The following is a 22,123-nucleotide window of genomic DNA, read 5'->3' on the forward strand; positions in this document are numbered from 1 at the left end:
TCGACAGCAGGGGTCCCTCCCTCCCTCTCTCCACCTTTCCTCCTGTTGCTCCTCGGACTCTTTCAATCCCTCCTCCTGCACAAAGCTCACCATATAACGACAGACCCTCACCTTGTTGTGCCTTTTGTCACCCTTTTGGATCAAACCATGGGATGTGGACATTCCTCACAAACTTCACCAGCAAACAACCACAATAACCGTAGTAGCAAAACAGGTGAGTGCAAGTCTGAAGGACAGTTTTGGTTTGTTTTATATTTGTAGAAGTCCTACTAGAGGAATCAAAGTGGATTGTTATTGTGTTTATCTCTGCCTTTCTATAATGCAACTATCATCTATTTTACAATGGCACAAGTATACATCAGATGTTTCTATAAAGGCACTTGTTAACCCTCCCCTTCCTCCAGCAACGTGATGGAGCTAAAACATATCTCCACCCACAATTACCAGTCATAATACTCTACTTTGACTATGTTTCATCAGGTGCGAAAATGAGTGGTTCTGATTTGACTCAGATTCGATGGTGTGTTTGATGTTAAGAACAAGAATGTCATTATCCCTGATAAAGCATATGATCCAGGCAAATCATCTATTCTACAAGGTTGTAAAAGTCAGTTGAGATAGACTATCTCGTTTGTGAATGTAAATATCAATGTCTTAAATTATCTTAATGTTTGTGCCACTGTTTACATCAGGCCATCCTGAGTGTTCATCAAAGATGTGAGTATCTTCAACATTGTCCCCTCTTATTTTATTATTATATTTATTTATTAGAGAAGTCCACTATATGCATATAGTAGTTCAAGCCACCTGTATTATCCTCTTGTACGATTCTAACCCATGTGTTTGTGTGTACTCTTTTGTGAACAGTTCAGATGATTCTGTAGCAGATGATGACAAGAGGAAGTAAGTGGTAACAGAAGCTTGTGGACTTTCTGCGCTTGGCAATACTCATTTTGTTTGTGTGAGATCAGAAACTATGGAGGCGTTTACGTGGGGGTACCTACAGATCCAGTCAACATTCCTTCAGTGCAGATTGGATCTCTCCGAGGTAACTCTCCTGTCCAGATCTACATGCTCTCCATTTTGTTGTGGGAGGAGTTTTAGATCCCATTAATGTTCAAACTAATTAAAGGAAAGATGTGTTCTATTATGTTTCATATAGCATTACCAGAAGCACAACCTCCCTTTGTTTCTTGATTTGTTAACTATGTATAATTTGAATGTGCTAGCCATGCGTACGTGAGAGCATTCATATGTATGTATACACGCATCACATCTTCATTTCCTGTGGAGTCCTCGGGGTCAGGAGAGCATGGGAGAAGTATCATCCTTACGGCTGTAACCAGTGTTTGTGTCAAAGTACGCATTCTGCTGGCTTGTGCATGGATTCATTTATTTACAGGATTATATATGTGCTGTATCAAGATTTTTGTTTATAGATGTTTGTGGAGTAAATTAATGAGATGTTGTCCACAGAGAGTAAGCGAGACTCAGCATCCCTAAGGAAGCCACTGTGGGGAAATGGCCTCTGATTTTAATGAACCAGGTCTGTACAAGCGTCTTACTTTTACCACCTCTCATTTAATAATCAAAATGGTGTTATATAGTCTTGCTTTATTGAGATCAAGCTACTCTTTTGAGTGTTTTTGTAATTGAATATAAAAGTGATGTTTTCAACCAGCTTATCTTTTATATCTTGACTTTTCTGTTTGTGTCTGGAACAAAAGATTTCTGGAGGAAATTGTGATTGCATAAAACAAGACACCTGCCAAGCCTCAAATGAGAAGCTCCCTGCTCCCACTGGAGTCAATCTGCTCCTTTAGCATCCCCTACAAGGACTGTGATGGGATCACTTAGCCTTTGCCTGAGCCGCTGTGGAGACTGAACCAAGTGTGAAGGAATCAAACGACCACAACAGTAATTCATGTGCTATACCAAGCCATACACTTTACTCACAATATAAACGCACTGATGACAGAAAAGTACATTGTTGGATAATAACAATTCAAAAGTGTCTGATCTGAAATACGTTCTGTCCTCGAGTCGGTGGCTCCTGATTAGCCACATGTAAGATGCATTATATCTGAGTTTATTCAATACAAGTTATAGTGATTTACAATTAGTTTATTTTCTTAGTGAACACAATTGTGTAAATAGTATTGAAGTATAGAACACATGATCTGCATGTAAACAAATAAGTTGATGGACTTAGTGGAAGACAATAACAATAACACAGCTTTAACAGGTTGTAACCTTCTCAACGTCAGTTGATCTACTTTCAAAATAAACCACTACTTTCAACTGACACGCACAGGTGCGCCAAGGCACATGGAACATAAAGTGCATAGTTTCTTTACACACACAGGTCTGAATTGTTTAAGGCACACTTTAAAATCTTTAGAAACAAAGTCCACTGAAAATAGGGGTTTCAACTTTATAGATAATTTCTTGGATCTAGACAGTATTACACACAAACAACATTTTGAAGCCAAAATATAGAATATAAATAATGTATGTGGCTGTGGATATACACAAGGCTTTGGTTTGTATTTGTAAGTTCATTTCCGGTGTGGCACGTCTTCTCCAGAGGCTAGTTTCCTGTACAGTTCTCGCAGCTCTTCAGATCCAGGTATCTTTGACTCCGGCGTGCAGGGAATGTCGAAGTCTGATGAGGTCTGAGAGTCTGGGAGGTCCTTCGTGTCCTGCTGAACTTCACTCACAGTCTCTGTGAATATGAGGTTACTTTGGCCTGGTTGCAGAATTATTGTGTCAGATAAAGTTGAATTCTTGTTCTGTGATGAATGATCGGACTGAGATTCTGACAGATTCTCTTGGCTTTCACTGGAGTCTGACGTTTCTTCTTCATCAGTTTCTTCACTGAACAATTCAGGTGTTTGTGAATCTGACAATCTTGTGGAAGATGAGCAGCAAGATTCGCTAATCTGACTGTCAGTCAACAAGCTTGTGGTATAAAAGTCCTCCCATTTTGGAGGATCATCTAATGATATTTGGTCCTTTTTCACCTTTAATTCGACCACCTTCTCTGTTGTAAGGGACATGTCGCTCTTTCCCACGTCCTCCTCCTCTTCTTCATCACCATCTTCTTCATCATTGGACTCAGTGCAATCAAGGTAGTTGTGTGAGAGCAGCTGACCTTTAGTAACCGACTCATAGGTCTGCCCAGTTTGTTCTTTGACAGATGTTTTATCTGTGATCAGCAGGTTAGATTTTCAATTCAGGTTCAGCTCTTTCTGAAATATATACAATAAACAAGATGTTACCTTGCCATATTTCTGACTGCGTAGGTGTTTTCTTTCTAACTGGAGCCAGGTCTAGTCCATCAAATAAGCCGTCATCACTGTCTGGATCTAAACAGGTAAAGAGAAAATTAAAGAAGTTAAAAAGGCAAATGCATACAAGAGTATTTGAATCATGTGTGTCCCACCACAGAAGGATTGCTCCAATCTAGTGCGTTTGAGAACTCCCAAAGGCTTGTATATAAATGCCTCAGGATCAGACTGCTTTCGACACGTTTGATTCAACCTGCAAAACATGTGTGAAATATAATGTACATACGATTTTACAACTAAATTATCTTACTCACAGGTGCGTGACCTCAGTCAGTGTCTTGCCAATAGGAATGACATTGGGAAAGATATTGACTGGTTTGAGATAGAGTAGGAATTCCTTAATCTGCAAGTAAATAAAACAAATTAAAAGATAAAGAAGAATGCTAATGGAAGACAGTTAAATCATACTTTCAATCACCTCGGAATAAGAGGAATGAAAACTGAAGCAGGCTCTAAAGGAACTGGCTCCCGTTCTGTAGATCAGACAAAAAGACCATCTCTCTTAGCACAGTAGTGTCTCGACACATTCAGTTTTGTCTGAGGCCTCAACATTTACTTTATTATAACATTTGTTTTCTTGCTCCTTTCTCCAAACCACATGGTTGATGGTTTGATGCTTATGATCTGGAGAGGAGATCCATCAGCTGCTGTGCATCCACAAGGCAAACGGTTCCCTTGGAAAAACTCCTCGTCCTTCATACAAATACGGAGGGAAATGCACACATCATGTTTCTTAATTAAAGCAGGCCATACACTGTCAAACAAATGTTATTTATAACATTTGATAAATTATACATTTCACATGTAGAAAATGTACCTTTGGGTGTCGACAGGCATGGATTTGAGTCCTGTTGTCAGTGGTCACATAGTTGAGTATTTCAGGCATTTTCTTAAACATTGCTTGATTGTTGATGTGAATCTAAAAAAACAGAGACAAATAAAAAAAAAAAAAATACCCATACAAAAGTCTCATTGCTAATACTATGTATTAATTAATGTGTAACCTGGGTTTTGAACTCCTCCCCCAAGTTAGTAAATAGATATTCATATCCATAAGCTGCTTTGCAGTTAAGCCACACAACATGATATGGACTTTGACTGATCCAGTTTCTAACCAGCTCTAGAATGCCATTCAGACAGACGTCCTAAAGAAGTGCAAAGGTTTATGTCATACACCACAAAGTCAGATAATAATAAATACATACAACACTAAAACAAGTGTGGATGAAGGCAACCCTTGATTAATGGTATAAAAACTTGATTAATGGTATAAAAACCTACCCGTGATGGGATTTGATAAAAACGTGGGTCATAAAAAGTAGAATCCACATAAACACTCTGGATCTCTTTAACCCTGTTAAATGTGTGGGAAGATATTATGACCAATTAAAAAATACAGAAAATACATTTAGGTAATTTATTACTAGCACTAAAGCAGATATAGGGAAAGAGTCACTTACCTGCTGCCAGAATGCAAATATTCAATCCTTGAAGCGTCTCCTGAACCTAACCTGAAGTCCCCTGTGTACAATACATTTCCTTGGCATCCTTCAAATAGGAACCTACCCAATAAAATATGCTAAAAGTTTGCACACACATTTATATAGTGCATAATACAAAAATGTGTTAATAATACTCACATGACAGAGCCTGGACAGTGACCTGCAGGGAGCAACGTAACCACAATGTCTTCTTTCTGTGGTGCAAAAGCCTGTTTTAAAACTTCAATCTCAACTCAAAGACATTTCCAAACGTGTTATTGATAATATAAAGAGTATTGTATATTATGTGAGATTTACCTCCCCCGATGCTTCATCCACTAATGAAATCTGAGTTGGACATTCCAGTTCCAGAGGAACCTAAAACACAATAATTCGTTCATTCATTCACAATATTATTTCCTATAATTTAAAAGGTACAACAGCCTTACAATATAATCCTCCCAAAAAGAATATTTGGGATTGCTCAGTAAAAGCTCTTTGGTCACAAAAGAGCAGTAGAGGCGGACTGTGCGACTAGACCAAGAAACAACACATATTTAATGCTCTCTTTTTCTTTTTTAAATGTGTTTTGAAGGTTTTATTATTACAGAATGAATCTTACCTAAACTGTAGCTTTCTCTTTAGCAGTGGCCCCTTGAGTCCTTTCATATGATCTATGTGAATCAGAGTTAACAGTGATTTACGTATGTTTATTCTGGTCCGGGACGTGAAACAATAGAAATATAAATCCACATTGATCATAACATTGTTGGCGCTAACCTTACCTTTATGGCAATGGGAGAGGAAATATGCCCGGGCATGTATATTCTCCCGATCAAACCTGTCCAAAGAAATGTTGGGATATTCTTTCATTCGACCTGGAAACGAACTCATCTTTGCTTCTATAATATAAATGTCATCTGAAATGTCTTTGAAAACATTCGTTTAAAGTGAGTTTGAGTGCTCCGGTGTTATCATTTGTATTAGTCCCGCCCACAACAGTTCTTCTCTTTCAGAATGTGGTACAAAGGGCCAGTTTACTCTTTGTTGCCCTCTAGTGTTCAATCATTGAACTGAGGCTCCACCACGAACTACACCACCTCAGGTTTTACCCGGTTTTACCTGACCAGCCAGTCCCATGGATCTGTTATATTACAGTCCCTCCTACTGGCTGGTCAGGCAACCTCAGGTTAGTTTGTGCCGAAAAAGAATGTTTTTATTTATGTCGAACACTCGAGATGCCCCATAGTAATTATGGAGCGTAGTTACACGATAATTAATGTTATTGTTCCTTATTTCAGCAAAAGATCCCAGTGCGTGGAGCCACGACTGTGGTGGGCACGTGCGCGCGCAGCGCTGAACGTGCCTCGGACCCACGGACACTTGCTCCAATAAAACCAGTTGCTAGGCAACCACGGAAGCTATCGGCAAGCTAACACAAACTTGAGAGCAGGGGAAGTTAACCTAACCTTACCGATTAAGAAGATAACAGGTTGGTTGGTTGATTTAGTTAATGATAATTGGATTCAAGAAATGTAGTTTGTACATATTTGTCTTGTAACTTTGTGCATGTGTCGTGAATGTCACTGCGGCCCGTTAGCATGTAACTACTGCAAGTTATGGCACAACATGTTCATTTGGTTTGTGTTCTTTCAGATTTCCACGTCATTATGACCTTGACCAAGCCAAAGTCCATGACTCGAGCCCAAGGATGGACAGCAGAGGTGGAGAACCTCTTCAGGTTCCAGCAGGCGGGCTACAGAGATGAGCTGGAGTACCTGCAGGTCAAACAAGGTGCCATGGTGAGCCGTGCACTCAATTCACTGTTTTTTCCTTTGATATTTTATTCCAAAAACTGGTAACATTGTTTACTATTCAGAGTGTTTTATTATTTGTTTTTAGGTCGACAAATGGCCAGACACGGGATTTGTAAGGAAACTTCAGCGTCGGGACAATACCTATTATTATTACAGTAAAAAACGAGAGTGCCAAGAAGGTGAGGTTTATAAAGTCAAAGTATATGCATATTAGGCCCTCACTGACACTTCAAGCCAATGACTGGAGCAGACTTACTCTGTCATCAACCAAATTATATATATATATATATATATATATATATATATATATATATATATATATATATATATATATATATATATATATATATATATATATATATATATATATATAGTGTGTGTGTGTGTGTTTTCAAAATAAAAATGTCTTTGTTTTGGTGTTTTTGATAAAGAAATTATGCCTTGATCACCCAGAAGTTTCCAATTTATTCTTTAGTTATTGTAGTTAGTATTTTTGTTGTAGCCTGTGTGATTGTTTAAGGTCGTTTTATTTCATTTGTCAAACAGTTTGCTTAGAGATGACATAAATGTTGTGCATTTCCAAAGACCTGCTTTTTGCTTGAATTATTCACTGGGTTGTCACACTGTGCTCATGTGATTGCATGAGGGTAAAATTCCTCCCAAGGACCCCACAGAAATCCTGCTTTTTCAGCAACTTGGACTCCATGTCTATTTGTTTATTCCATTTTTTTGTTTGCTGGTGTTGTCATTTGTCAACACCAGTGGAAAAGGTGAGTCTGCAATAATATAAAGGTGTTGAGACTATTTATGCATTTGTTTCCATGAGATTCATTAATTGTCTTTGCATTGAATAAAATTGTTGTAACATGTTATCCAGTCAGCCCCAGTTAACACAAAATACTGACCCAAGACCTACTAATCATGGCATCATAAAAAATGTATAATTGTGCATTGTTCTTGTATGTACGTTTTTACTCTATACGTGTACTCGTTACAATTACATCTATATTTCACACTAAGTCTGAACTTTACGTGATACTTCTACTGAGTGAATAGATTATATTTGAAGTACTCAGATATTTCTCACGGTTGACCGCTAGTGAACTGAGCTATTATCGTCGGCCTAACAATGCACCTTCGCCTTTAAGGAGAGAGCGGAAGTGGTTATTGCCTTTAACGTCTGCGTGAGCCGTGATTATTTGGACTTCACAAAGTTATGTTTTTAATAGAGACTCCGAGGGCTCGCGAGGCAAGTGCTGTGGCAAATACTGTAAGGCACAAAAATAAATAAATACTCTTTTAACAATTATGTTTACACGATCGCTGCTGTGTGGCTAGCTCGCCGTTAGCATCGTTAGCCTCTTGCGTTACATTTGGCAGCTTAAGTTTAGCGCTTTGAATAATTATGTGACGGTAACTTTATGCTGTTCGTGACGTTGAAAAGATACATGAAAGTCAATGGTATCTTAAGATTTAAAATGCTTTCGTCGGACGACTTGATTGTGCTCGCACCCGTGTTAACTTCTTACGTCAATTGTATCACTTTTCTCTACAGTATTGCGTTTTAAGTGACGCTAATTGGTCTTGACAAAAGAGCACGTTGTCTGTAGAGTTGACAGTCAGGGATTTGTAGTAGTAATTCTATGAATGACTGACAGTATGTGCTGTAGTAAAGCGATTTTCACTTAGTTCACACTTACTAAAACTCATTTATTGTATTTGCCTCGGAAATTATATCATATTTTTGTCAGATTTATTTATATTTTCACTCATACGTCGTTAAAGTATGCATAGATACTTGGTGCGGAGACATACTAGGATATAATTAAGCCCAAGGAGGTAATGTGTCATAAAGGGCTTTTTAGGTGTACGTAGTTGATATGAGGCAGTGAGGTCAGAGAAAAGTGGGAAAAGTATGTTTTTCTTAAGACGTGGATCACCTAGTGGATCACAAGACTGTAGAGGAATGCAGCTTTAGGCCTGGTTAGTGATGCTTAATAATAGCACTCTTGTTTTCTGCTTAGTCTCTTTCCGCTGAGAAAGTTCTGCAAGAGTTTTATTTCCTTATCTGCTGCCTTCCTCCCTAGTCATGATCATGAAGCAACACGTTTTGCCATTGTGTCAGTTGTATTTACGGGAGGTGGAAGATAAACCAGTTTGAGGCTTTTGTTTTGCTTATTGTAAAGCTGTAGAAGATCTAATTGCGAATTGTCTGACAAGTATTGCGATTACGATTTTGTTTTAATAATAGGATTCTGTTCAAACTTCACCTTTTTGAAAACGTCCAGGAGAATTGACAGAAAGACAAAAAATGGATGAAAATAGATCTGAACTACAGGGCTGGTAGTTATTTATGCATTTAATGTTCGACTTTATGTCAGTCTTTGCAATTAACTGGTTGCATCCATTCCAATTGCAATTTGATTAAATTGAGATTGATCCTGTAGCTTTGACATATGATAATTATAATTATGATAATAACCAAACTGAGAGGTGTTGGGCTAAGTCAGTGTTTTTTGATACTGAATAAAGCTGTAAACTTCTTTTACCAGATGTATTACGCCACTGCATTTAGTTTTGCTACAGTATTCATATTTGTGGTTCAACAGGGGTAATGAGTGGTCTCATAATGGGCACCTGGACTCCAGTGTGTGGGAGGACACTCTGCTAAACATGCAGCGCTGGGGCCGTGTATTCAGGGGACAGTGCTGCTGAGAGGGACCCTTTGTGCAGGCGCTCATGGACGACTTCACCACCAGGACGTATGGGACCAGCGGAGGTCTGGACAACAGGCCTCTGTTCGGGGAGACTTCGGCCCGGGTACGTACCTCCAGAAACACCCTGTGGCACTCACTCGTGTTCAATATGTTAATGTTTTTGCTTTATCCTCGTTCATTCTTAGGACCGAATTATAAATCTTGCATTTGGGGGATTCACGTTATTGGTTGTACTAGTAAGTAAGGTATACTTTGTATTCTCAGTCTGGAGGAGGTTTTCTCACATTTTTTGTTTTCTTTTTCTAGGTGACGATTATCAGCTCATTTGTTTTTCCTTCAGCCCCTCCTCGGCCCCTAAATATATTTTTTGCTGTGGTCATCTTATTAACATGCGGATCCACCGTAGTGCTGGTGATGTATCTTTTCATCTAACTAATGTTGGTTGTTGAGTATTACATTTTCTAACACTTTTATGTGTCCGCAGATATTTTGGTACAGACAGGGTGATTTGGAGCCTAAATTCAGGAAACTTATTTACTACATGCTGGCATCCATAGTGCTGCTATGTTTATGTGCCAACTTGTACTTCCATGATGTCAATAAAACGTAGCAGCGCGGAAGACAAAAGAAGGGACAAATGGCCTTTATAAAACAAGTATGGACCGAGTGAATACTTAAAGACAAAATCTGAATGAATTCTAAGCCAATGGAATTGCATCCCGGCGGATCAGAAATGACACTGCCTGGAATAAAAACTGTCAGCTCTTCAGCTGAGTCACACACAACGCACACAAAGACTATCACCGTGCTGAAAACACAATGTACTGTACAGTGTATGGCCATAAAGAAATAATAAAAAAAGGACTCAAGGATGCTAATATTTTGATGGAAGGAAAAATCCACACTATTATCTGATAAAGTTGATAAACTAAATTGTTGTCTTTTTTGTTGACACATCAAGTATAACTATAGTTGCTGACTGCTTGACTGTCTTAAATGTGGAGTAATGTTCCACAAAGTTTGTTACGCAATACTGTTTTTACATTCAGCAGTTGTGTGTCACCATTTTTTATAGCATTAAATTTGTTCCTATACAATAGGACTCTTAAGACATTCTATCTTAATGGTTGAGCACACATTTTTTTGCATGTTGTAATTTTCAGATACAATTCCATGTGGATTTTTCCCAACAAATAATATTTGAAAGCTTGAAATGTCTTTCTTTGTACTATATACAAAGTACAAACTGTAAAATCATACAAGCATTAGGATTTGAATTTATGCATTTCTTATATTGAATGTTGAACTACACTGACTGCCAAGTCTTGCACTAAAATATTAGATTCATGTGTCTAAACTTGCACACTTACGCTGTCGTTAGCCAATTGGTTTGACATAAGCTGTTAAGCCAAAAGATATTTGAGCTGGAATTCTGCTGGAATCACAAGCTTAGCTTTAATTGTAATACTTTTGTTTTTCACGTTGAACCAAATCATTTTAGAATTCAAGTAAAGTTGGACCTAACTGACTGGATTATTGTTTGACTGTCTATTACTGTTATTACTCTTAGCACTCTTCACAGCAGTGTGGAAAACTATGCAACTAAACGAATGACAATTGTTTTGTTTACTTGGTACATGTTTTACTGTCCTAAAATATACAAGCAAATGCAACATTCTGTTCAACTAGTTTCCTCATCTGTGTCTCACCATTCCTTGTTAATGCTGGCAAATTCCAAATTATTATATATAATTGAGGGGTCAGAGACTCATGTTTGTCTTTGGGAGCTTGTAAACATTGGTCAACTGGTTTAAGTTGCCCACATTCATTCAGATGAGTTGGTCTTGTCACAAAGTTGGAAATGTCTTTCTTCACAAGAAATAAACATGTATCACAACTGTCTACCTGTTATCTGTTAATACTGTCATAAATCTTATGATTTTTGACACACAAATTATAGATACAATAAATACAAATAATAAAAACGATCTGACCTACACAGGGCCGGCCCAGCCTATAAGCGAACTAAGCAGCCGCGTAGGGCCCCGAGGCGTTAAAAGAGCCCCCAATCTGGCAACCCGTCTCATGCGAAGTGCAAGCGCAGCGTGCGCCACTAGTGTAGTAGCGCTGCTGGCGCGGCAGCGCACACAGCGGTAACATATAACACACAAACCGCATTTATTTGTAATGACAATCTGGCAACCGAGACACCAAACCTGCGCTGATTGGGCAACTTCATTGTGCGCGAGGAGATCGAGAGCAAAACATAAACACAACACAACGTGGTCCTCATGTCCAGAGGAATATATCCCCCCGATGCCGAAAAACGAAAGAAGAAACTTCTTGACGATGTAAAGAAACTGCAAACTCAACAACACTCTCCAGGTATTGACCTTCTCTTACAAAGAGACGGTTAATGCTGCTGTTTGAAACAACACGAGTCTGTCACGTTAGTTCGCTCAGGCTGGAAGCGACGAGAGCTCTGCCCCGCGCACAATAATATGTCTGAATGAAAGATAATAAGCTTCACATTTACACCAGCCCGGGAGTGTTAGCTGCAGGTGAGGCCGGTGAGGGGCGTCTATGCCCCGGGTCACTAAGAGGCGGAGATCCGGTCCGGACGAGCGCCGTCTCGCCCAGAACCTCTGATGTGAGACTTTGGAGTGAACAGTGTGCGGCCCCTGTCCCGGGCCCTGGGGGCCCCTGTCCCGGGCCCCTGTGCAGCCTCAGTTAGAGATGAGCGGGTTTGAGTTTGCGTCCCTCTCTCTCACATCACCATGTGTGAGATCAATCGTGACTCGTGATGTCTGTTTTACTTTGACTTCTTAAAGTGCAATGAGAGGAACGTAAAGGTTTATGCACGTGAGGTCCATCAGCCAATCACATCGCAGCATTGTTTCATGCAGGAGTCCAGTGTGTGATGTTCTGATCAGAACAAACATTTATATTGTAATTAACTTTTAATAGAGCAATAAAACGTTTCAATTTATTTAAAAAGCATCATTAGACTATTTGTTATAAATTATAATAAATTGATAGTGAAAAATAACCAGACATATTATGATTACGTCTGTTATAGAATAATACTATATATTTTTATATAAAAGTGGCAAAGTTGCAGAAACGCAGTCGCTTCACTATAGCTAGGTTTGGATCTTCACTTCTCGTTCTGGTCATTCTCTGGGAATAACATGTTTGCACTGTCTAGTTTTATGAGTGTTATCAAGCAATGCTTATGCCATTTGTTTAATTTAATATAACTTGTTTTGTCACTTTGGCAAGAAGGAACAGTTGGGAGCAGTAAAAGATAAATTAGTAAGGATAACTATTACTTTTACATTTTCAGTTAAAATGAATCAATTTGACCATAATTATTTTTCATAGCCAATATTGTATTGAGTAATTAAGTACACTAATGTATTAATAACTGGCTTTAGTCATTTTCTCCTGGCACAGTTTCATCACATCATCATTTTATAGCATTACAACCTCAACATTTTACTCTTACTTTAGCTGGCTGGACCACATTAAAATGCACCAGAAGACCCAAAAAGGTCTGAAAATCTCTGGCCCCCAGACCCCCCCTGTTCATTAATTTAAACTGCTAATGTGGCTGTCGACCCTTAACGCCCACAAATACGCCCAAAAACATATCTGGGATGTGTGTTATTTGTACAGGGAGTAGAGGTGATGTCAGCGGAATACCAAGTTACATTGTGGGATTTAAGTTATCAATATTTGAGCTTGTGAGGTGTTGAGAATAAACTAACTGGCAAACATATGCCCTGGAGTTTTGGTGCGCTTTGTTTGCGTTGAAGAAAGTTCCCATATGTGAATTGTTTACTGACAATGGCAATAAAACTGATTCTGATGACGTGGTGAGGGGCCCCCAAAAATGTTTTCGCTTAGGGCCCCCTGAAGGCTTGGGCAGGCCCTGGACCTACATCATGACCGCAACAGTGAGATTTTACAGAGATGTGGATGTGTTCAGTGCAACCGTCAGGGTGGATAATCAATCTTCACTTTACTAAACCTTTAAAGCCCTTTCATATCCATTTCAATGATTCTATGTCTGTAATTCCAAGGCAGCAGCTCAGTTCAGATTTGACACAAATGAACATGGTTGTGTGCCAAGAGTCCTCGTTTCAGTCAGGGAACTTGCTGTGCTGTTGAATCATTACAGTACATCTTTCTGAGAGATTCAATCTGAGCCTTCTTGATTTTCCAGGATTGGATCTGAGAAGTAAAGAAATACCACACAATATTGTTTAAACAAATTCAAACAATGTACTTAAGTTTAACTAAATAAAATGAAAAGTTAATGAAGAAGAGTAATACCAGTCAGAGTGCTGCTGATGTTATGAGGAGAAACTATGAGAACCGTGTTGCAAGAAGTTATTTCTGAATTCACCACTGCAGCATCCACCGATTCTTGTCGTACCTCCTGAAAACAAATAGGCATAACATTTTCAAAACTCTAAACAGAAAACCTGTCAATGAATGTGAATTGTAAAAGTAAGACTTGAAATTATGTCCATCAAACCTTGCCATCAAAACTATCTTCCTGGCTTTCTGTGACACGTGGTGCAGAGTTGAGTAGACTTGAGGTATCAAGGTGGTCCTGTGTACTGTCCTCCGTCTCCACAACCAGCTGCGATTGGCTGACGGGGTCCAAAGAGGTGGGGTCAGACGTGACGGTGTGGATAATAACTCCATCACTTGGGCAAAGACTGTCAGTCTGAAGTATACAAAAAGGATTACCAGATATGTTACAGCCCAGTCAAATCGTAGCGCATTTAGAACAAATACGGACCGAAAGGCTGTGAAGAATTATGTGTTCATGTGAGAGAGGAGAGGAGCTTGTCAATGTAACTGTACTGTTATTGGTCAAAGTAAGAGGAAGGCCCTGATTGGTGGCGAGGCTGAGCGGCAGGCCCTGATTGGACGTGGTCTGGAGGTAGTAAGTTCCAGGTGTGCCCGTTGGCTGCAGTTGGAAAGACTGAAACAGAGCAAAACATAAGCAAGAATAAACAAAAACAACATGAGCTAATGGTTGTGTAAAAGTGTAAAATAGACACAATATTGTAGAATCCCTACAGTTAAAAACTGAGCTGGAAAGTGGAGACACATGATATTTCTATGGTTGAATTCACTGACAAATTGTAGATATTTTAACCTGTTTTATGGTTACGGTCTCTGTAATTACTGGACTTGTCCACATGAAACTCAAATGGGCACAAAGTTCAATGTCTTCAGTCAGCATGAATAAACAAAAGGGCAATTCAACCCGAATTACATGATTGTTGTCAATTGAAAGGACTTTAAACCATAAGATTAAGAGGCAAGTTTGTGGAGCCAAACCGAAACAAATATTGATGATGTTCAACAACCTTTGTGGCTCATTAGATTGGATATTTTTTTTATACAAAAAAACATGAATCTCTGACAGAAATATACAGGCCCTGTCCTACATCTGAATTTGAAACAACATCATTGATAACATTTAAATAATGACAAAAGCTTACTGGCAAAATCTCAAATGTTTGTAGTGCTCCTGTGTTCAGTGTGATGGTTCCACTGTCAGACGCAGCTGCTGAAGAATCTGAGGCTGCAAGAGCAAGACATGAAGTACAAACCGTGGTGTCAATGGAATGGATTCAAAACAGAAACCTTACCAAGGTGGGTTATCTGCAGAGGGATTTGTACAGGAATCTGAAGCGCAGCGACAGAGTTGGGGGCGGAACTGTTGCTGCTCTCCTCCAGTCGAGTGAGTCGGATCTGAAGGGATGAAGATGAGGATGACAAAGGACTCCCAGACCCAGAGGTGCTCTGTGAGGAGGCCGTCAGCTCCTGTAGACCTTTTAGAAGAACTAAACAGAAGATAAACCAACATCACACAACACTATTGAACACACAACATGATCAAATAAATTAAAACGCGTCTGTACCACTGAATGGGATCTCCTTGTGATTTGTGACTTGTCTCTTTATGCTCCACCACTTGGATCGTAGCCACTGAGGAGATCGGACACTACTCCATCCTCCAGCCAGATCCTCCCAATTTATGTCATTCTCTTCCTCCACGTCCAACTCTGATATCCTACAAATTCAATATTTCCACAATTTTATTCAATATTATGATGAGGTTAAACAAAATGTCTTCTCTACCTTTGTATTAGGTTCTGGTCATCCTCTTTTGTCCACTCTGTCCCTCCACTGTGTTTCCAGTTCAAATAGTTTAACCATTTTGAACGACACTGTTTCTCTGAGCGTGTACGCACTTTTTCGGCAACCACTGCCCAGGACACGCCTCCAGTTACAGCAGAGCCCGGTGTTACACCTGCCATCTCATACACAACCTCTGCAAGACGTCTCTCCTCCTCCTCAGTCCATTTACCTGTTTCAGACAAATGTAGAGGTATTCATTTATATATAGATTATTCAAGACAGCATAGTTTTAGGATGTAAACGTGTACCTGTTTTGCAGGTGTCCTTCATTAGACGACAGCGGTCTTTCACCGAGGATGCACTGCGACCCAAAGCAGCTCCAATTGTGGCCCAGTCATTTCCATGCTTCTCTTTAAGCCTATTATAAAGGAACATTTAACAGTACTTATTTTACTCCTTTGTTTAATGAAAAAAGACTGAAAAGAAAGAGTCAAACTTTACTTACGTTTTAAGCTTTTCAATTTCTTCAGGCTTGTATCTATAGAAACATTACATAACAACACTACTTTAACTGCCCAGTCTTCAAACTGTATGTAACTTGTCTTTACTTTATATCCAGAAATAGCAGATACTAACTTCCCAACATGGTTGCGGTTGTCATACATACGTAAAACCCGTCTGTACACAGCAAATAATGGTCGGTTAAGACCCCAGGCCACAGAGCGGTAAAAGTCTTTTCTCTCTTCTTTAGACATATCAAAGATGATCTCAGCTGCACTCTCAATGCCTCGGTCCTAACATGACAAAATAGTTGGCAAAAAATAGTACAATAGTACAAAAGTGAGCCAGACGTGAATTGGTACCTTTACATAGCGGTCAATGTTGCTCATCAGAATGTCAATCTCCTCTTTAGACCACATGCCCTGCTTCCACTTGTGACCTATGTATCAAATATTTTAGACAACTGGCTGACAAAACTTTACAAAAGCTAAATAAGAACTCAGTATCATGACCCGTCTAAGATTCTCGTACCTTTATTAGCCAATGTGTCTTTGTCTTCTTTGGTAGTAAACCAAGCCTGACTGACGGGGGAAATGTCTGACCTCTGGACTTCATCTTCATCTTCTTGTAAGATCTTTTTAGGCAAACAATGCATCAAATTAGGTGGTGCCTGTACTTGCAAGGACCATGAGAGAGTTAAGTACCTGGATATGAGCGACACCATCTTCAGACAGTTCTTCCTCTGAAGTTGCTGCCATTGTTACTTCAAGACTCTCAGTTTCCTCTGACACTAAAAGAAAGTTGTAACACAATGCATAAACTGAAGCACATTTTTACACTTCTAGAAAGTACAGATCATTGTATAGGTCAAGTGTTTACTTGGTAAGGAAACCACAGAGAAATTACGAGCATCGTCTTGTTCTGTCGAGAGACAAAGTTTCTTCTGAAGAGGCTCTGAGTCTTGATCTTTAACAGCAATCGCAAACAAAAGAAATTACTTAATTGTTCAGAAATATTGACATCTAAACGTTTGATAAGTGAAACCTACCATTAGCAGAACAGTGAAGAATAATGCTCCCATCACTGTCTTGGGTAAGAGTGACAGCTTTGACTGCTTCTAATTCACCTTTCTCCTTCACTTCTGAGCTCATCCTCCTGAGATCGGGATGAGAAATAACTTGGACTTGGACTTTGGGGATGAAAGAAATATTCGGTGTCTCCTCTTTATACATTCTGTACAATATTATTTTTTTTAAATTAGGTTTGTAACAAAGCAACGTTGTCCATAATAATAATAATAAAATGTCAATGAGCCTTAGATAAATTATCCTCTGTGAAACAAAATAGCACCATTCAGCTTATTATCAGATAATGTAAACCAGCAACTTTCGTTCACTCATTTTCATTAAACAGATTGTGGGGATCATGGTCAAATGCCAGATTGCCCACTACAACCTTTTAGTGAACCAAAATAACGACAAACTTTTTTGACATTGAGTAGTCATGATTCTTTATAAACATGATAGTGTGGGGACATTTGATTATTTTGACCATGATGAAAATATGGAAAGTGAAGTGAGAATGAATATTGCCCTTACAGCTAACTTGCCGTTTTCAACAAAAAATCTCGCTAAAAACTGAAAAAATACACGGCGCCATGTTTGATTTAATGGACTTATGGCGTCTGGGAAGGCTGTCGTTGCCTTCAGTGGTCTTAGTCTATATTTTTTAAATTATTTTTCCGCTCCATACGGCCCCAGCACCTCTCGCCAGCTTCGCTTCTAAATAGAAAGTGAATTTTGCTCGTAATTTTGATACTTACTTCCTGTTTTTGGTCCGGGGACTTTTGAGTTACCAGGATGAAGGTAAATGCCAGGATGGAGGCTCGGCCCTGTAGAGCCGTGGGTTGCCAGGTTGGAGTCATATCTGTGAAGTTTTGATAAAGATAGCAAAGACATGTATTTAATGAGTATTACGATAATTTAGTGTATTATATAATTCTTACTGTAATAAACTAAACTGAGGTTTCAAACAACTATTATGAATTGAAAATAAGCTGTAAAAATAGGCATTGAACGTATTTAAGTAGATTAGATAAAAATGGCAACCAGCATGTCCGAGGTAATATACATTCCGGGTAAATACAATTGTACTAAACATGAATCTAATACAACACGAAGGGTTTTCAGATCATTAAGCAAACCATGACCTATTTTATACACATTCATGCTTAAAAAGGGGCTTAATATATTTTACCATATTACGAAAAGATATATTGTTTTCTTTGTGTTCTGTTTCCCGGCAACCGGACGTTGATGACCGACGTACCATACGTTCGTTCTTAAAAAATATTCACGTTTTTAGTATTTTGCTGAATATTTGGGAAACATAATGGGAGAACAGCCTGTGAAAGTGTGAGTATTCTTTATCTTTCGCAAGTGAATTATGGTTGTAGACAGTTAGCACCATAGATTTATCGATCTTTAATTTGTCTAACTGCTGCGTGCTTGCAAAATCTGCGTTGTGCAAGTTAAGTTATTTTCATTTTTGCAGTTTGGCTTGTGGTGATGTGGAGGGAAGACTGAACGCTGTGTTCAACCGCGTCCAGACCATCCAGAAGAAAGCTGGACCATTTGATGTGCGTCTCTATGACCCAGAAGATAAACTAAACAGAAGTGTCTGCTTTACGTTAACAATGTTTTTTTATATACGTCTATATATTTCAGTTGCTGCTTTGTGTTGGGGACTTTTTTGGGACGACTCCTGAAGCAGATGAAGAGTGGCAACAATATAAATCAGGGGCAAGGAAAGGCAAGTATTAATGATGTTGTAAACTAACTATAAAAAAACTAAAGTATAGCCTTCATGAAAATGGTCACATTTATATAGCCCTTTCTACCTTCTACCTGTAAGGCACTTACAAGGTTTTACATGAAGGAAGCGCACACACATTCACACACACCAGTGTCACTGAGGCCGAGGCAGTATTATTCATCTGAGAGCTGGACTCACTCTTGTGGGCCAAGTAACAATTTTAACAGACTGAATTTATTGTACATTTTCAGCCCCTATTCATACTTACATCTTGGGAGCAGCGAATCAGGAGATGACAAAATATTTCCCCAGCGCCAGTGGCAGTGAGCTGTGTGAAAACATCACTTATCTGGGTAAGTAGTGTCAAATGCTGTTGGTTTCTGGCTAGACATTTTTAATTTGTGCATCTGTGGATAATAGGTCGTCAGGGTGTGTTCACTGGAGCTTCAGGCTTACAAATAGCTTATGTCAGTGGGCGAGAAGCTTCACAGGAACCAGCGCCCTCCCACTGCTTCACGCCTAAAGATCTGTGTTTGCTTGTTGAACCACTGACCAACAACTCAAAGTTTAAAGGTGTAGACATACTGTTGACGTCACAGTGGCCTAAAAGAGTGTCTCACTATGGCAACACACCCGTAAGAACTATGACATGTATTTTGGTGAACAATGGTGTACGACAGTTTAATTAATTGATGCTTTTTGTTTCAGGACTTGGATACAAAGACAGGTGGCAGTAACTCCATTGCTATCCTTGCAGACAAATTAAAGCCAAGATATCACTTTGCTGGTCTAGAAGGTATTTACTATGAGAGACTTCCCTACAGGTAAGATAAGGCTTTGGCACCTGCTGTCTCCAAAACACTATCACCTGTTGGTTTATTTATCGCACTCGTCTTTTGGCTTTACTTAATTATGGTATATTTTCTCTGTCGTATTGTGATATTGTTTCAGGAATCATGTTGTTCTCCAAGAAAATGCACAACATGTTAGCCGGTTTATTGCTTTGGCTACTGTCAACAACCCAGCAAAGAAGAAGGTTTGTAAATACATGTTTATTAGAAATCCAATATATCATAGAGTAGCACCAATATCAATACTGGTATTTGGTTTAGTTTAAAATCAGACCAATTATCTATCGTATAAAAAGACTGTTCACTTTGCCCTGATTACACAGAAGATAGCAGGTCATCCATGTTGCATGGTTACTTGAATGATAAAAAGTGGTTCATAAAATCTCATATGGTTTTGTTTTTGAACAAATATTTAATCTAATACTTTGTTGCAGTATTTGTATGCCTTCAACATTTTTCCGATGAAGAGCATGGATCCAGCAGAGTTGGTGAAACAGCCTCAGGATGTGACAGAAAATCCCTACAGAAGAGTAACAAAAGACAAAACGGACGCAGCAAAACTAACCTTTAAAACTGAAGAGGAGGTGAGCTCTGTCGTAAAACGCTGAATTTGATTTAATACATCTGCTACAGTGTGCTCTTTTCATTCTCTTCAGGAACCGGTCAGTCAGTTTTTCTTTGATCTGAGCCGAAACCAAGGCAACAGAAAGAGGCCGTCAGATGGAAGAGGTCGAGGGAGAGGTCACTTCGATGAGAGTGGGTTCAAACAGCCTCGCAGACATCGTATGTGCAAGCAAAGAAATTACTACAAAACACTCTGAAAAGTCATTTTGCACTGTGGATTACCAAGTTACATTGTGTTTTTCCTCCTCGTATACAGCCCAGCCAACAGGACCTTGTTGGTTTTGTTTGGCCAGCCCTCAGGTGGAGAAACACTTGGTCATCAGTATAGGGACACATGTGAGTTTACAAAACACAACCATAACATTCTGGTCTAGGGGCGACAGTGGCTCAGAGAATCAATTCCCGCTCTGAACGAGTTATTGATTTAGGCACGTCACTTTCCCCACATTACCTAGTATGAAAGTGGTGCGTGCGAGTAGTGGCAGTAGTAGTTTATTTTTTCAAATGGTACACTACAGATGTATACAGTGCTTTCTGCATTATAGTTATTTTAACATTCAAGACAGATCATTATCTAAAGTAGAAATACAGCTTTTGTGTGCAGGTTTCAGTCTATGGCGCTGCACCCACAGATTGTAATATTGCCCTGACACGACTTGATAAAAGCAACAAGTGAATGGACTTCTGGTTTAAAAGTGATTACTGTAGTGGTGCTCATAAGGGCCTTTTAGTCTGAACGCTACAGACATCGCTTGCTACTGTTGAGTGAGTGAATAGCAGTGTAGCACTTTGAGAGGGTTCAACAAGCCTGTAAAGTGTTGGGCCTTGTTATAAACTGTGTGCATTATCATTAACGCCGCCTCCCCTTGTAGTGCTACTTGGCCCTGGCTAAAGGTGCGCTGACATCCAGACACTTGCTGATTCTTCCAATCGGGCACTATCAGTCAGTTGTGGATTTGGCCTCAGATGTAGTAGAGGAGATGGAGAAATACAAATCAGCTCTCAGAAGTTTCTACAAGAGTAAAGGAGAACGCTGCATCCTATTTGAGAGGAATTATAGGAGCCAACATTTGCAGCTACAGGTATAATATACATTCGTAATTGTTGCTTCAAATATCACTTCATTAAATGTGTATAATCTAGGTTGTTCCAGTGCCATTGAGCTGTTGCACCACTGAGGACATTAAGGAGGCCTTTATGGTTCAAGCTCAGGAACAGAAAATGGAGCTGATGGAAATTCCAGAACATACCGACCTCAAGCAGGTAGTTTACATTTACAAATTGTCTGTTGGAGAGGAAGAAACATTTATATACTTTATCGATATACATATTTTTTTTTAGATTGCCCCACCAGGCACTCCTTATTTCTATGTGGAGCTCGATTCAGGAGAGAAACTCTACTATCGAATTCAGAAGCATTTTCCATTGCAGTTTGGCAGGCAAGTGTTAATAACTAATCACATTCTTGGTAAAAAGGTATAAAAATAACTTGACTGTATGGCTGTGTTTAGGGAGGTTTTGGCCAGCGAGGCACTGTTGAACATTCCAACCCGAGCAGATTGGAAGGAGTGCAAACAGAGCAGAGAGGAGGAGGAGGACTGCTGCAAACAACTAAGAGGCGACTTCCAGCCCTTTGATTTTGCATGGGAAGACTAAAATATGTATTAAATCGTCTATGACCTGTAGGGCTGTTTGAGTTGTGCAGGTGTCTTTTATAGCCAATTTTGTACTGAACTTTGAAGTTTACAAAAAATGTTGAAAGGAGCAATTAGACATGCTTATTTCTTGTAACATGGACAT

The 22,123-nt window shown here is 39.2% G+C and overlaps 5 protein-coding genes and 1 long non-coding RNA gene across 11 annotated transcripts; 4 read left to right on the plus strand and 2 right to left on the minus strand.

Moving 5' to 3' along the window:
- Window positions 1–76: 76 nt before the first annotated feature.
- Window positions 77–1,956, plus strand: LOC140368034 (uncharacterized). The gene is made up of 4 exons (XR_011928144.1): window positions 77–214; window positions 693–1,048; window positions 1,477–1,546; window positions 1,728–1,956. It is a non-coding gene; the product is annotated as an uncharacterized lncRNA (long non-coding RNA).
- A 292-nt stretch (window positions 1,957–2,248) lies between these two features.
- dclre1c (DNA cross-link repair 1C, PSO2 homolog (S. cerevisiae)) lies at window positions 2,249–5,836 on the minus strand. Of its 4 annotated transcripts, XM_072454049.1 has the most exons (15): window positions 5,617–5,836; window positions 5,454–5,505; window positions 5,281–5,365; window positions 5,150–5,209; window positions 4,991–5,046; window positions 4,811–4,912; window positions 4,632–4,704; window positions 4,355–4,495; window positions 4,168–4,269; window positions 3,907–4,043; window positions 3,769–3,823; window positions 3,605–3,693; window positions 3,446–3,543; window positions 3,282–3,368; window positions 2,251–3,208 (listed from the first exon to the last, which is right to left on the minus strand). In XM_072454049.1, the coding sequence occupies exons 1-15, from the start codon at window positions 5,723–5,725 to the stop codon at window positions 2,559–2,561; spliced, it is 1,896 nt and encodes a 631-aa protein (XP_072310150.1). In that variant the 5' UTR covers window positions 5,726–5,836; the 3' UTR covers window positions 2,251–2,558. The 4 variants fall into 4 exon arrangements, with proteins under 4 accessions (XP_072310149.1, XP_072310148.1, XP_072310150.1 ...); XM_072454048.1 differs by having other exon boundaries at window positions 2,249–3,208; window positions 3,449–3,543; window positions 5,454–5,826; XM_072454047.1 differs by having other exon boundaries at window positions 2,249–3,208; window positions 5,454–5,826.
- A 641-nt stretch (window positions 5,837–6,477) lies between these two features.
- meig1 (meiosis/spermiogenesis associated 1) lies at window positions 6,478–6,890 on the plus strand. Its single transcript, XM_072454198.1, has 2 exons — window positions 6,478–6,633; window positions 6,734–6,890. Exons 1-2 carry the CDS (start codon window positions 6,502–6,504, stop codon window positions 6,860–6,862), a joined length of 261 nt encoding a protein of 86 aa, XP_072310299.1. The 5' UTR covers window positions 6,478–6,501; the 3' UTR covers window positions 6,863–6,890.
- A 2,367-nt stretch (window positions 6,891–9,257) lies between these two features.
- Window positions 9,258–9,985, plus strand: tmem243b (transmembrane protein 243, mitochondrial b). The gene is made up of 4 exons (XM_072453837.1): window positions 9,258–9,468; window positions 9,551–9,601; window positions 9,672–9,776; window positions 9,850–9,985. Exons 1-4 carry the CDS (start codon window positions 9,388–9,390, stop codon window positions 9,973–9,975), a joined length of 363 nt encoding a protein of 120 aa, XP_072309938.1. The 5' UTR covers window positions 9,258–9,387; the 3' UTR covers window positions 9,976–9,985.
- A 1,182-nt stretch (window positions 9,986–11,167) lies between these two features.
- On the minus strand, window positions 11,168–18,045 carry dmtf1 (cyclin D binding myb-like transcription factor 1). 3 transcript variants are annotated; one of them, XM_072453835.1, is made up of 18 exons: window positions 17,857–18,045; window positions 17,083–17,189; window positions 16,914–17,000; window positions 16,739–16,824; window positions 16,566–16,668; window positions 16,397–16,473; window positions 16,170–16,327; window positions 16,039–16,071; window positions 15,842–15,951; window positions 15,534–15,762; window positions 15,314–15,465; window positions 15,041–15,235; window positions 14,891–14,967; window positions 14,179–14,364; window positions 13,909–14,103; window positions 13,704–13,809; window positions 13,306–13,601; window positions 11,168–11,359 (listed from the first exon to the last, which is right to left on the minus strand). In XM_072453835.1, exons 2-17 carry the CDS (start codon window positions 17,183–17,185, stop codon window positions 13,567–13,569), a joined length of 1,932 nt encoding a protein of 643 aa, XP_072309936.1. In that variant the 5' UTR covers window positions 17,186–17,189; window positions 17,857–18,045; the 3' UTR covers window positions 11,168–11,359; window positions 13,306–13,566. The 3 variants fall into 3 exon arrangements, with proteins under 3 accessions (XP_072309936.1, XP_072309934.1, XP_072309935.1); XM_072453833.1 differs by having other exon boundaries at window positions 14,891–14,973; window positions 17,083–17,186; window positions 17,857–17,963; XM_072453834.1 differs by lacking the exon at window positions 11,168–11,359 and having other exon boundaries at window positions 12,846–13,601; window positions 14,891–14,973.
- A 306-nt stretch (window positions 18,046–18,351) lies between these two features.
- On the plus strand, window positions 18,352–22,004 carry cwf19l1 (CWF19 like cell cycle control factor 1). Its single transcript, XM_072453838.1, has 14 exons — window positions 18,352–18,448; window positions 18,588–18,672; window positions 18,761–18,845; window positions 19,100–19,201; window positions 19,269–19,483; window positions 19,557–19,672; window positions 19,800–19,884; window positions 20,134–20,283; window positions 20,356–20,482; window positions 20,580–20,659; window positions 21,196–21,405; window positions 21,467–21,586; window positions 21,665–21,766; window positions 21,839–22,004. Exons 1-14 carry the CDS (start codon window positions 18,426–18,428, stop codon window positions 21,977–21,979), a joined length of 1,641 nt encoding a protein of 546 aa, XP_072309939.1. The 5' UTR covers window positions 18,352–18,425; the 3' UTR covers window positions 21,980–22,004.
- Window positions 22,005–22,123: the final 119 nt, after the last annotated feature.

Source organism: Eucyclogobius newberryi, unplaced genomic scaffold (assembly GCF_026437365.1).
Source record: "Eucyclogobius newberryi isolate DKJ021-1_F unplaced genomic scaffold, fEucNew1.0.hap1 SCAF_2, whole genome shotgun sequence".
Classification (NCBI taxonomy): domain Eukaryota; kingdom Metazoa; phylum Chordata; class Actinopteri; order Gobiiformes; family Gobiidae; genus Eucyclogobius; species Eucyclogobius newberryi.